Source organism: Lepidochelys kempii, chromosome 13 (genome assembly GCF_965140285.1).
Source record: "Lepidochelys kempii isolate rLepKem1 chromosome 13, rLepKem1.hap1, whole genome shotgun sequence".
Taxonomy (NCBI): Eukaryota; Metazoa; Chordata; order Testudines; family Cheloniidae; genus Lepidochelys; species Lepidochelys kempii.
The window spans coordinates 4,451,369-4,465,373 of record NC_136392.1 but is presented as its reverse complement, the minus strand read 5'-3'; the positions used below and the strand labels follow the sequence as shown (position 1 = coordinate 4,465,373).

Below are 14,005 nucleotides of genomic sequence, written 5' to 3'. Positions count from 1 at the left end.
TCTATGTGATGATCCATTTTTATAAAATTGACTTCTACTCCCCAGTTTATTTTTCTTTAGTCTCAGGTGCTTCCATTAGTAGTTGGAGGGGCTACATTTCTATAGAACTCCTTCCATTATTTCTCATAAATAGCTATATCTAATCACAAAGTAGGGTAGAAAACCAAAACCACAAAGCAGTGTGTAAAACTGGAACACGGGAGAGGAGGATTTTGAAGCTTACTGAATTAACTACTAGCAAATTGCCTTAAATTTAACTTGTGCTAATTCCCTACTGGTCCTTGACATAAAACGGATGCTCTAGTTTGACATGGGTAGACAAAAAACTAACTAACTCTTCTGAATTTGAGGCATATTTAATTTCTCCCCCAAAGACCTCTTCTATAAAAAGTACAACGATGTTTTATAAAAGGTGAATGTGGAACAAAGCATATAAGGTGACAGGTTCTGTGACACACAGATCAAGTAATTTATAACTGTTTCTCTCAGATTGGAAGATGTTGAACTTCACTAGTCAAACTGAACACAAATATTCTTATTATTGCGCACAAATTTGAAGGTGACAGATAATGTGGAATTCTCTTGTTGCGATAGCCACTAGTCTTCACAAATAGTAGTTTCATCACCTTGCCAATTGATGGCAGAAAGTATTTTTTTGTGTCCTCCTGGCTTTGTCTCCAGACTCTCTTCAGTTTAGGGAAGCAGGAATGAGAAATTCAGTCTCTTTCCAGTAGTGAGGTGTTCTGTTTTTCTTTTGTAGCTATTCTGCCAGTTTCAGATTTACTGTTGAGTGATTTTTGTTAGTCTCCAAGCTAGCGTGCTCCCCTTCCCTCAAGTAGATGAATCTAAGAACCCAAAGACTAGAAAATTCTCAACATGCAGTACATTTTTGCATCAAACATGAGCAACTTGTCTTCATTTTCAAGGATCTTCATGGCCTGTCTCCACCCTACCTGTCATGTCATTCTCTATTGAGAAGTTGACTCCCGCCTCTGATTGGTTGCTGATGCCACCCTCCATTGCCTACTTATTAAACTTTTAAACAAGCACTTTCATGTTTTCTCCTGTGCTGTCCATCACGCTTGAGAGGAGTGCCCCCATAAACATCTGCAAAGTTATCGAATGATGCTCCTTCAAAACTGTCCTTAAACTTTTATTTTTCCATGATACCTAGAAAAAGTTGATAGCACATCAGTGGTCTAACTGCTGAGGCCATTGTATGTTATGCTGACCAATATTGTCTCATTGTTTTGTTTTACTCTATTTTGTCTATTGTGTTATCCTTAGATTGTAACCTGTGTGGGACAGGTCTTTTTGTTTGTGTTTGTTCTACCACAGTGGGATGTTGGTCCATGACTAAGGCTTTTAGGTGCTACAGTAATAAAACTAGAGTGCTTTTGCAGTAAGCCACCTTTCATGGTCCTGCAGAGTCTCATTTCCAGTACTCTTACCACTCTTATACTTAATATTTTAGTAGAGCATGAACTCAGAGCAGAATAATTGAGAGCCCCCACTTTCTTTGGGCCAATCCACACTCCAAACTGGTTTTAGTTCTCATGCAGTCTGCCTCTATCGTGTCTGACAATGCCACAGCTACTTACTGCCAGCCCTCCTCCTCAAGATACCTGGCAGATTTGCATGGCCTACATTCCAAAGAGCCTGGCCCATAGGGAAACATTTTGGGGGAGAGTCCAGAGTTTCACCCCCCAAATGTATCCTCCAGCCTTCTGCTTCCTCTTTAGTGCCCTTAGAAATATGGGCAAGCAAACTAGGATCATCCAACTCCTGCCCTTCTTTGGTTAGTGATTCTTTCATCCTGCCCAGAGGCTGCATCTTCTGCCAAGGTCTTGGTGAGTGGGAAGGAAGGTGATACTTGGTCCTTTATTGCTAGGCTCTAGAATCTAGTAAGAATATACTGAACAGGAAATAGCCAAATCCAGTGAGAAGCTCTCCTCATCCAGTGAGGCTAGCAAGTGCTCTGTCCGTAAGGACAAGGCTAGTAAAGATTGATTCAGGTTAGCTCCAGGGGCTCAGTCTCAAAAGGATCTAGTTAAAGAAGCCCTGCTTGAATTTAAAACAAACAAACAAACAAACAAAAAAACCTAAGAAAGGCACCAGGAGATTCACATCACAAGCTTGCACAGATTCCTTTATCCTAGCCATCTTCAGTCTAGACACTTGCACTGATTTCATCACTGTGGTACAAATGGCTTTTCTCTGTTGGAAGATAACTAGTAATGAGATGTATAGCCAGAAGGCAGACAACACACAAAGAAAAAACATACATATAGTCAAAGTAAGCTGAGGGAAACACAAGTAGTGGCAGAAGTCTTCCTTATCAAATGCTAAAGAAATTCTCTGAACTTCAGATGGAAGGCATTGAAGAAGAAACCCACAAAAGGCTGTTGCTGCCTAAATTCTTCAAGATGGATGAAAATGTTGCTAAATATGCTTGATATTATCCATAGCAAAATGAGGAACAGTAACTCCAAGGGGAGCCTGTTTCCAACCAAGTCCAAGAAGTTGCTCCTTTTCATGTAAACTTTCATGTTGGAATGAGAACACCAAAAGGAAAGAAGACAAATATATAAAAAACCTGTTCACTTCATAACTGAGATTTCTTGCATCTTCCTTTGAATGAATGCATGGATGATGGACCACTCATCTGATCCTATATGGTGGTTCCAATTTCCCAAAAGGCAAAAAGACTTCTACAGCCTCTAAAAGTAGATGCACTAGTGGCTTCTTTAATCAAAAATACTGTCCTTCCATCTGAGAAGGGGGCTTTCAGGAGCCCACTGGTGCAAAATTATGGAGCTGTGGCAGTCAAATCCTCAATCACAGTATTTCTAACAATTTTTTCCTTTCAAGTCCAAACATTGGAAGAACTGATTTTCAAATGTTCTCTCACTTTGGTGAGAGAAGACTGTCTGTCTGTCTGTCTGTCTGTCTGTCTGTCGCTTGTATAGGGTCTTAAGGCTATGTCTACGCTACCCCTGGATCGATGCTCCGGTGATCAATGCACAGGGGGTCAATTTAGTGGATCTACTGAAGACCCGCTAACTCAATGGCAGTTCACTGTCCGGTCGACCCCGGTACTCCACTGGGAACAAGAGGAGCAAGATAAGTCAACGGGAGAGTGTCTCCCGTCTACCTCTAAGTCGACCTAAGCTACGTCAACTCCAGCTATGTTCTTCACGTAGCTGGAGTTGTGAAACTTAAGTTGACTTACCGCAGTAGTGTAGACGTGGGCTAAGATTTGTGGCATGGGTAATGGCTTCCAGTGCAATCTTCAGGACACCTATATCCTGAGGACTACTGGTTGAACCTGGAAATTTACCTGCAGTGATGTCCTCCAGATATTCTGCAGGTACATAGCATCAGCCTCTTCTAATTTGCACCAAAAAGTCTAGCCCTCTTATGGGTTTTGTTTTCCCTGGTACTTCTTTAAAAGAGCTTCTGGTTACTCCCAAGGAAGAGGATAGATATTCCCAAGGAGGAAAATCTAGGGCTTACTCCATCTGGAATTTAAACACCAAAAATAACACATGGCTACCAGTTCTACCTGTCCAAGGATTCCTCCTCCCTTGGAAGAGGCTACTGTTTTCAACTGTCACTGGTCAAAGAAGATACTATGCCATGGAATTCTCACATTCCTGTTGAGACCGTTATCTTCTTGCAGACCTCAAGGAACCTCTGCGGACAGAGCAATGTGTGAAACAGTAGCTCACCTTCTGAAGTTTGAAGTCATCAGAGAGGTCCCTCAAATGGAGAGGTCTTACAGCATACTATTGATCTTCTTTTTTTTTCTCTCTCTCCTTTTTTTCCTGAAGATTTTGGGTTCAGATTCTGTCACTCTAAGACAGAGGTGACTTATTTAATGCTATATGGAAACCATATGTGGACTATGTTCATGCTGATATTGGAGTATTTAAAAATAATAATTAAATAGTAGTTTATCACTTCACTTGTGAATTTGATCCTACTTGCGTTATGGAAAAAATGTTAACCTTAACACATCTTGTTTTATGAATTTCTTTAGAAGAAACAAGTTAGAACATTTAGCAGCTTTAAGAGGGAAGACTTCTGCTGGCAGTTAAAAAAAAAAAAAAAAACAAAACAAAACTATACATTTAAATTAAAGATTGTCAGGGAATATATATTGATGTTGGCAACGCTAGTAGCGTCATCCAGGCTTGGCAGGAATCTGCTATAAGGGTCTTCTGAATTGGTGGGTAAAAGTCCAAGTCTGATGCAAAAGATATTGTTTTGGAAGTCAGAGAATCCTTACTATGCATACATCCACAGTATTTGGTGAACAAATAGTGTTTTAGGGGCCCTTGATTGAAAAAAGGGTGTTTATATAGAGACTAAATCAAATCCATTCCATTCAAAAAGTATGCCTGGCAAATAAATTTATTGTGACACTAAAAATGGTACAGACTAACACGGCTGCTACTCTGAAACCTGTAAAAATGTTTTGATCGTAAATAGAAAATGAGTTAAAGTTCAGGTGAAATTAACTTCATAGTCTTTATACATTAAAACTTTACTTGATTGAGTGGGGATTTAAAATTTTCCGAAATGTGGTTTCAGATCTGTTTTTTCTCTGACACTGTAACGGCATTATAGCCCCAAAGCAACAATATAGCAAAGTAAATGGCTAGTTTCAATTGACTTTTACTGTTTGAGGATTTAGAGTATTTAGTGTGCTGTACATAAGTTGGGCTTTTCCCCCCTAAGGAAATACTACTGCTACAGGATACTATTCAGTGGTTTGCATCCATTAGCATAGTTTCAACTCTAGTTCTTATTTATCAAGTCTTAAATGATAAAAACTGACAGGTATTTTACCAGGACCATTTCAGTAACACACAGCTTGTCTACAGCACTAACATGTTGCACATTAATTGGACCATGTTGACTGCTGGTGTGCACTAAAGATTCCCTAGTGTTCTCTGACTTAGTGCTGCTTGAAACAGTACTATGTTAAAGCACACTAGGGAACCTTTAGTGCACACCAGCAGGGTATTCACGCAACAATTAATGCAAAACATGTTACTGCACTTTAGAAATCATACCTCCCATAGTGTGCATTATCCCACTGTGTGTACAAGCCCTTACTGACAAGCTTTTTCACCGTAATCCTGTGTTAATTTAAAGTATAATCAGTGGTACATGTAAAATAATGTCTGAGATGTTCCTGTATATTAGGGAGTTGAACTTCCACTCTGATTGCTCTTAATAATGTGAATTATTTGAATACTAGCATCATGGTTAAGATTAATCACATAAGGAACACACAATCTGTGCTAGGAAATAATTTTTGTTTTATGATGACAAGATAATCCTCGAAGAGCATTTAGTGTGGTGCAGTTTCAGTTCCTTTCACCAGTGCTATTGACAAAATACATTTTTACATTTGTTTTGCATTTTGAGGTAATGCTTTCCTTTCTCCCTCCAGAGTCTGTGGACGAGGAAACACAAAGATTCCCAAATGAATAACCGAAAGGAAGATATGGAGATTGCCTCCCATTACCGTCATCTGCTTCGTGAGCTCAATGAGCAGAGACAGCATGGCATCCTCTGTGATGTTTGCATTATAGTGGAGGGGAAGATCTTTAAGGCTCACAAAAATGTCCTGCTCGGGAGCAGCCGCTACTTCAAGACTCTTTACTGCCAGGTGCAGAAGACATCTGACCAGGCCACAGTCACTCATTTAGACATTGTAACTGCACAGGGCTTTAAAGCCATCATTGACTTCATGTATTCTGCACACTTAGCACTGACGAGCAGAAATGTCATTGAGGTGATGTCAGCTGCTAGCTATCTCCAGATGACTGATATTGTACAAGCTTGTCACAATTTCATAAAGGCAGCTCTTGACATAAGTATAAAGTCTGATGCCTCAGATGATCTTGTTGATTATGAACTTGGGGCCGCTTCCAGCAGTAGTACAGATGCTTTGATTTCAGCAGTGGTGGCTGGTAGGAGTATTTCTCCGTGGTTAGCTCGACGAACAAGTCCCGCGAACTCTTCTGGAGATTCGGCCATTGCTAGCTGTCATGAAGGAGGGAGCAGCTATGGAAAAGAGGATCAGGAACCAAAAACAGATAGCCATGATGACATTTCATCCCAGTCTCTTTGGTCCAGTGACATGGGCTATGGGTCTTTGCGTATCAAAGAGGAGCAAATTTCACCATCTCACTATGGAGGGAATGAATTGCGTTCTGCCAAGGATAGTGCAATACAGAACACTTTCTCAGAACAAGGAGCAGGGGATGGCTGGCAACCAACTGGACGCAGAAAGAACAGAAAAAATAAAGAAACTGTGCGTCATATTACACAGCAAGTAGAGACTGACAGCAGGGCAAGCTCTCCAGTGCCATCTTTTTTATCTGCCTCAGGATGGCCGTACAACAGTCGTGACCCAAGTAAGGTTTTGTTTTGGTTTTTTTTCTTTTGATTTTCAGCAATGAGCAGCTGTAGTAATGCAAATATAGATAGTATTTTGCTTATAGCACACTTCTCATTCACTGAAATAAAAATATTATGAACTTCTGGGGATTGATAATGGAATATAGAACCTTTATATCTTTAGGTTATTTATCCAAACTTATCCCTGGATAGTAGAGAACTGAAGTCATAGTCATCTCATAGGTATTAATTTGCGAATAAAATAGTGGCTTAAGTCAGGTCCTTGATGTACAATTGTCTGTCACCAAAACTGCCATTCTTACTAGCAGTGTTGGTAAAGGATTGAAACGGGACTTGACCACCTGCTAGATTAATCATTTCAGGTCAGGGTTGAGGAGCACTGGTTGTATAGAGCAAGGAGTCTTTTTTAATTGCTACTGCATGTGCTCTAATCTCTGCATCTTAATGAGACTACTGTTCCTAACACTGCCTTCTGGTATCTACAGGAGCGCCAATTTCACTCATATGGCCTGCTTAGATCACTCCTCAATGGAGGAACAGCTATGGTGTTGACAGAGGGGGCGATTAAGGACAACATAGTATCCATGTTCCTCCTTAATCAAATGTCAGCCAAGTGTTTAGTGGCTTTAAGAATGGAATCCTCATGTCATTTCATGGTTTAGACCATCTATTGGTTTATTATGAATATCTGCAGTCTTTCAGATGAGCAGGTTTAAATGCATTGCAAGGGAGACAAATACACTCTTCGCCTCTTTTGAATTTTCATCAGTGTTTTTCTTTTAAAATAATATGAAAATTGTCCAGCTACATTCACTTTATCCACCAATTATTTAGGTTCAAGAATAAATATTTGCCTGTCAAAGTTATGGCTGAGATTTTCAAAGGAGCCTGAGCGTGTTAAGTGCCCAACTGCAGTTGAATTTCAATGAGTACAAGGTGCTCAACTCCCTTGGCCTTCTTTGGAAATCCCAGCCTGTCATGAGTTATTAACAAAATCTGTTACGGCATGCTGGTACATAAAGTCAGGAAAGGGGGGAGAGGGGTGTGTGGGTGGGTGTGTGCGTGTGTATGAGAGAGAGAGAGAGAGAGAGAGAGAGGTGTAATGTGTAAAGTAAATACGTTTATATGTTTTCATATATCTTGTAAGAAACAGAATTATAATTTTAGGGGAAAAATCTACATAATTGATCCTATTTGAAGTTGAAGGGCAGTATTAGTGAAATATTTCTGGTCTGGAATTTGAATGTTAAATGTCATGGAAAGTCAAATTAGATGGAATGGATAACAGTCTAGAAATACTTTTGGATTTATTTTGTTGCGTGCAGCAACAAGCTTGCATATAATTTTGATCGTCCTTATTGGTTAATGATAAAAACCTAAACAATTTTAATTTAAAACCAACAATGCCAAATGACACTGGCTTATAATGAATTTTGGATTTATAGTTCTCAAACTTCAGGGTATTCTTGAATAAAGCCTGTTGTTCCCAGTTAAGTGCCTATGATGCTGTTCAAGCATAAGTGTTTCTGGCTTGCACACCACCCCATAAAAACCACTCAAGCAATTTATATTATTCACACTGTGGACATTTTTGGACTGGTTTATAGAGTAAAATACAAGTATGCTGGAATGGCTGCAAAAATGGAACTGAAAAACTAATTGCAGGGATATGTTCGAGGATTGTTTTAAAAATATAGTTTCTTAAAACATATGTCAGAGATATTCAGTGGCATAATACAAGAGATTCTGCTGTTGGAATTAATAGGGTCTGTGTCACTGAGTACCTAATGATTAAGGTACTGAACAGTATTAACATGAAAATGGTCACAAAAACACCCCACTCCCACCCAAAAGAGACTTCCAGCGTTGATTCAGTGCAGTCTTCAGACATCTGCTTCAGTGGACACTATCAAATAGTTTAGAGTGGCCTTAAATCTACGTTTTATGTGTTAAAACTAGGGCTGTCAAGCGATTACAAAAATTAATTGCAATTAATCACGCTGTTAAACAATAGAATACCATTTATTTAAATATTTTTGAATGTTTTCTACATTTTCAAATATATTGATTTCGTTTACAACACAGAATACAAAGTGTACAGTGCTCACTTTATATTTTTTACAAATATTGGCACTGTAAAAAACAATAGTATTTTACAATTCACTTAATACAAGTATTGTAGTGCAATCTCTTTATCATGAAAATTGAACTTACAAATATAGAATTATGTACAAAAAAAACTGCATTCAAAAATAAAACAATGTAAAATTTTAGAGCCTACAAGTCCTCTCATTCGTACTTCTTGTTCAGCCAATCGCTCAGACAAACAAGTTTGGTTACAATTTGCAGGAGATTATGCTGCCTCCTCCTTGTTTACAGTGTCACCTGAAAGTGAGAACTGGCATTTGCATGGCACAGTTGTAGTTGCCCTCACAAGATATTTATGTGCCAGATGCCCTAAAAATTCATATGTCCCTTCATGCTTCAGCCACCATTCCAGAGGACTTGCACCCATGCTGATGACAAGTTCTGCTCCATAACGATCCAAAGTGAAGTGATCCCATGCATGTTGATTTTTATCATACGAGTCAGATCCCACCAGCAGAAGGTTGATTTTCTTTTTGGTGGTTCAGGTCCTGTAGTTTTCACATCTGAGTGTTGTTCTTTTAAGAATTCTGAAAGCATGCTCCACACCTTATTCCTCTCAGATTTTGGAAGGCACTTCAGAATCTTAAACCTTGGGTCAAGTGCTGTTGCTATCTTTAGAAATCTCACATTGATACCTTCTTTGCTCAGATCTGCTCTGAAAGTGTTCTTAAAATGAACACGTGCTGGGTCATCATCCAGGACTGCTACAACATGAAATATATAGCAGAATGTGGTTAAAACAGAACAGGAGACACAATTCTCCCCTAAGGAGTTCAGTCACAAATTTAATTAACACATTTTTTTAATGAGCGTCATCAGCATGGAAGCATGTCCTCTGGAATGGTGGCCGAAGCAGGAAGGGGCATACAAATGTTTAGTATATCTGGCATGTAAATACCTTGCAACGCCGCCTGCAAAAGTGCCATGCGGATGCCTGTTCACTTTCAGATGACGTAAATAAGAAGCAGGCAGCAGTATCTCCCATAAATGTAAACAAACTTGTTTTTTTAGCAATTGGCTGAACAAGAAGTAGGACTGAGTGGACTTGTAGGCTCTAAAGTTTTACATGGTTGTGTTTTTGAGAGCAATTATGTAACAAAAAGTAAATCTACATTTGAAAGTTACTCTTTCACGATAAAGAGATTGCACTACGGTACTTGTATGAGCTGAATTGAAAAATACTATTTTGTTTATCATTTTTTACAGTGCAAATATTTGAAATAAAAAATAGTATAAAGTGAGCACTGTACACTTCGTATTCTTTGTTGTAATAGAAATCAATATATTTGAAAGTGTAGAAAAACACCCAAAATATTTAGTAAATTTTAATTGGTATTCTATTGTTTAACAATGCAATTAGTCACAATTAATTTTTTTAATCAGGTTTAATTTTTTTGAGTTAATTGCATGAGTTAACTGCAATTAACTGACAGTCCTAGTTAAACCACATGTAGATCCTAATTAGTAGAACTTGTTTTGTTTTTTTAAAAAAAGATTTAGCTAAAGATTCCAGTAGTGCCAGTAGATCAGAAAGAGAAACTAATTAGAAATACTCTTATTTATTGTTCACTGTTGAAATTGAGTGAAATGCCAGAAATAAACACACAGGGGTGATGCCAGCAGAGATGGGGACCTACAGAGATCTGGCTGCTGCACCACAAACACTATGGTCCTGAATACAGGCAATCTTGCTGAAGAAGGGAGATATCTGAAGGCTGACCAGCCCATGGTATTCCCACTTAAGCCAGCTCAAGAATTGATCAGAAATAGAATTCTCCTCCCTTTACTGTTGCAGAGTGATGTTGCTCCTCTCCACAAGACTCTGTTGCCTGCCACAAGAGTGGGCTTGAATTGAGTGCTAATCAGCACACTTCTGCGAGAGCACTGTGTGATCCACCATAGTGCCTGAATCAATCCCTAAAAGTGTTTTAAGTGACTGAGAGACACTGTTTTTCTGTTTCACACCTTGTGTATTTGCTTTCTGTTTCTGGTTACAACTTAATCTTTGGTTTCCACAGTATGCATCCGATGAAGTGAGCTGTAGCTCACGAAAGCTTATGCTCAAATAAATTGGTTAGTCTCTAAGGTGCCACAAGTACTCCTTTTCTTTTTACAAAATTATTTGAGCATAAGCTTTCGTGAGCTACAGCTCACTTCATCGGATGCATTCAGTGGAAAATACAGTGGGGAGATTTATATACACAGAGAGCATGAAACAATGGGTGTTACCATACACACTGTAAAGAGAGTGATCACTTAAGGTGGGCTATTACCAGCGGGGGGGGGGGGGGGGAGACACACCTTTTGTAGTGATGATCAAGGTGGGCCATTTCCAGCAGTTGACAAGAACGTCTGAGGAACGGGGGCGGTGATACTTAGGATGTTTGCCTGTTGCAAATTTCCTTCCTGTGCCCAACTCTGCAGGTACATTGGATGAAATGAAATCTAATTAAATAGGCTATTCATGTGAGTTCATTTCACCATTCCAGTGGGTGGAGATAGGAGTGGAGGAAGTGGTCAACAAAGCTCTTACTTTTTGCTGTGAGAAATAGGGCTTTCTGCCTCAAATTAATATTTCCCATCTCCAGCAGGTGGAAGCAACCCTCTTGCTAGTTACTAGATCTACTAAGCTGCTAGGCTTCAGAGCTGAGCTTAGGTTAGTCACTGATATTTTTTGGTTTCTTTAGCTTCTTAATTACTTATTTATTTAGTGTCCAAAAATATGCTAAGCACCTCACAAACCTGTAATAGATAGGCCACAGCCCGGGAGAACTGATCAGCTAAATAAGTAAAAACAAGAGATGATGGCAAATGCATGCCATATGTAAGCAAAGTGTTAAGATATTTAGCAAGTTTTGTTACCATTTACCTTTTAACAAATTCCAGCCCCCTCCTTACTGTGAATTTAATAGCCTCCACCCTAATGAAAACCTTTTCAAACTGTCCCTAACTTTTTATGTAAGGTTCTTTGTCCTGTTCACTAATCTGGAAGTGATCTTACCCATTCAGTCCATATCCAAAGGGAAAAAAGTACTACCTCAATATTGAGGGAATTGGTGCTTGATATACCATTGTAATGTGTGTGTTTGGGATACCTAGGAGAAAAAAATATTTACAACTTACTTTTTTTTTCGAGGCCCCGTTTCCTCTTCATTCTGTTGAAATCTGACTAGAAGTATCTTGAGACTTCTGATTGTCCTGGAATTAAGTCTTTTAGAATAGTATGGCCTGTGATGGGATGTTAGATGGGGTGGGATCTGAGTTACTACAGAGAATTCTTTCCTAGGTATCTGGCTGGTGAATCTTGCCCATATGCTTAGGGTTCAGCTGATCACCATATTTGGGGTCGGGAAGGAATTTTCCTCCAGGGCAGATTGGCAGAAGCCCTGGAGGTTTTTCACCTTCCTCTGTAGCATGGGGCATGGGTCACTTGCTGGAGGATTCTCTGTTCCTTGAAGTCTTTAAACCATGATTTGAGGATTTCAGTAGCTCCGACATAGGTGAGAGGTTTATCGCAGGAGTGGGTGGGTGAGATTCTGTGGCCTGTGTTTTGCAGGAGGTCAGACTAGATGATCATAATGGTCCCTTCTGACCTTAATATCTATGAATACTGCCAGGCCAAGGGTTAGTATAGACCATCTGGCAGCCTAAAATGATGATTCACTGAAGGCCATTACAGGTTTATAGTCTGAAAGTGTTGATACCTTGCTCTGGGAATTGTGTGGTGTGAGCACTTGTTCTTCCCTAGAATTTTCTCTAGGCCCTATAGAAACAGGAAGAAGCATGATCATGTGTGGATTTTGGAGTGGGGAGGAGAATAATACAGGGTTCCATTGTTATCACAAAGTCCCCTCAATTTAATGGTAACTTTTGAGGGGTGGGTATTTTAGAGTTGCTGAGTTGACACAGGAAAAGAATGAAAGTAATTTTCTTTCTTCTTAGGACTTGAAGTAACGAGTGCTAGACCCGAAACCCCTCCTGTGTTTTGCAGAAACAATTAATGTATTAAAACTTTGATGCTGTTATGGAGTTTATTATATAGTAAGCTATTTTCTGAAATTCTTTGCTAGTGTACACAACTGAACTGTAAAGGAGCTACCAGTCCTTTGGGTAATGGTGCTTATTTCAGTGAGAAACATACAGGCACTGCATATTAGAAAGGTCCTACATACCAAAGCAGACTATGGAGTGGAGCTTCAAACCCAGAAATAATCAGATTCTTGGTGGAAAGGCTGAGAATAATCCATGGATCTGTTGATTCCGTATCCCAGATGTGAATAGAGACACCGCTTTGCTTTCCTGAATTCCACTACATGGCAGGCCAGTTAAATAAATAAGGCAAACATCTGGAGTGATTCTGATAATATTGTATTGGCCACAGGCACCATGGTACTTGGATACCACAGAAATAGCAAATGGGGAAAGGGATTCTTACTGTTCGCCGTGAATTCTGGATCCACTTTCTCCAGGAAGGAATGCAGAAGCAGGATTTGTGAAAGAATCTGGAGTAAATTGAGATTCTAGACTGCTGAAAATGTGATGGGAATCAGATAAATTGCAGTTTCTGAAGGATGGCCGTAATCGTATAAATGTTAGTGCATCCCCTCTCATTGAGATCTTCGGTGGTATGGGGGGCTGAAAAAGGTTCTAGCTTGGTGAAGTAGGCTAAGGTAGCCGTGTGGTCCAGTTTGTGTGTTTCCTGGCATCTGTGGACACATTATTTGGCTGAAAGGGTCTTTCATGCAGATGTAGATTAATCTGTATTTTTCTTTAGTGCTTTTTCTGTGTTCCTATCCCATTGCTATTTGGATTAGTGTAAATTGTTTTGCCAGTCTCTTTCCCTTTCCTCATATCTGGAATATGCTGGGTTTTTTTCGCTTATAATTTAGTATACTTTAATTGTCTTACCTGTCAGTTGCTTTCCTATGAGATGCCTGTCAATCCACCACTCCTTTTTTCAGTTTGGGGAAAAAGGCACTATACTATTTGCTCTGTGTTTTAAGTGTATGCTATTTAGTTGTTCTTCTAGCAGGGTAGAGCAAAGGGGGTAAGGTTCATGGGATGTTCTTGTTTACTGACATCTCTACACTGTATTCATATCTGCCAAGTAATAGGAGCAACCACCGTCACAGGATTACTAGATCTTCACTTGGTTAATCTGCTAGTTTCTTTTCTGCAAGTCATTTATTTGAAATAAAGTACTCCAGTGTTCTTTTAAGAAGGAATTGAGACTTGTGGAAAGATGTATGCTCCTTTACAGTAAGCCTTTTCTGACCACGTTTACTGGAATCACAACTTTTAAAAGGTAAATTGAGAAATGTATTTTCACATTGCAACTTTTGCACAATTGTTTAACCAAGAAGAAGCTTTTTTACAGAGATTTAGCTTAAGAATTTGGCTGGCTTATTTTTCACCTCCT

The 14,005-nt window shown here is 39.3% G+C and overlaps 1 protein-coding gene across 8 annotated transcripts in view; it reads left to right on the top strand.

Moving 5' to 3' along the window:
- The window catches only part of ZBTB46 (zinc finger and BTB domain containing 46), a 109,019-nt gene that overhangs the window by 24,720 nt on the left and 70,294 nt on the right, over positions 1 to 14,005 (top strand). For all 8 annotated transcript variants that reach the window (XM_073308924.2, XM_073308923.2, XM_073308919.2 and 5 more), the window contains one exon: positions 5,465 to 6,434. In XM_073308924.2, coding sequence (XP_073165025.1) covers positions 5,498 to 6,434 — 937 coding nt within the window. In that variant the 5' untranslated portion in view covers positions 5,465 to 5,497. The remainder of the gene's footprint in view (positions 1 to 5,464; positions 6,435 to 14,005) is intronic.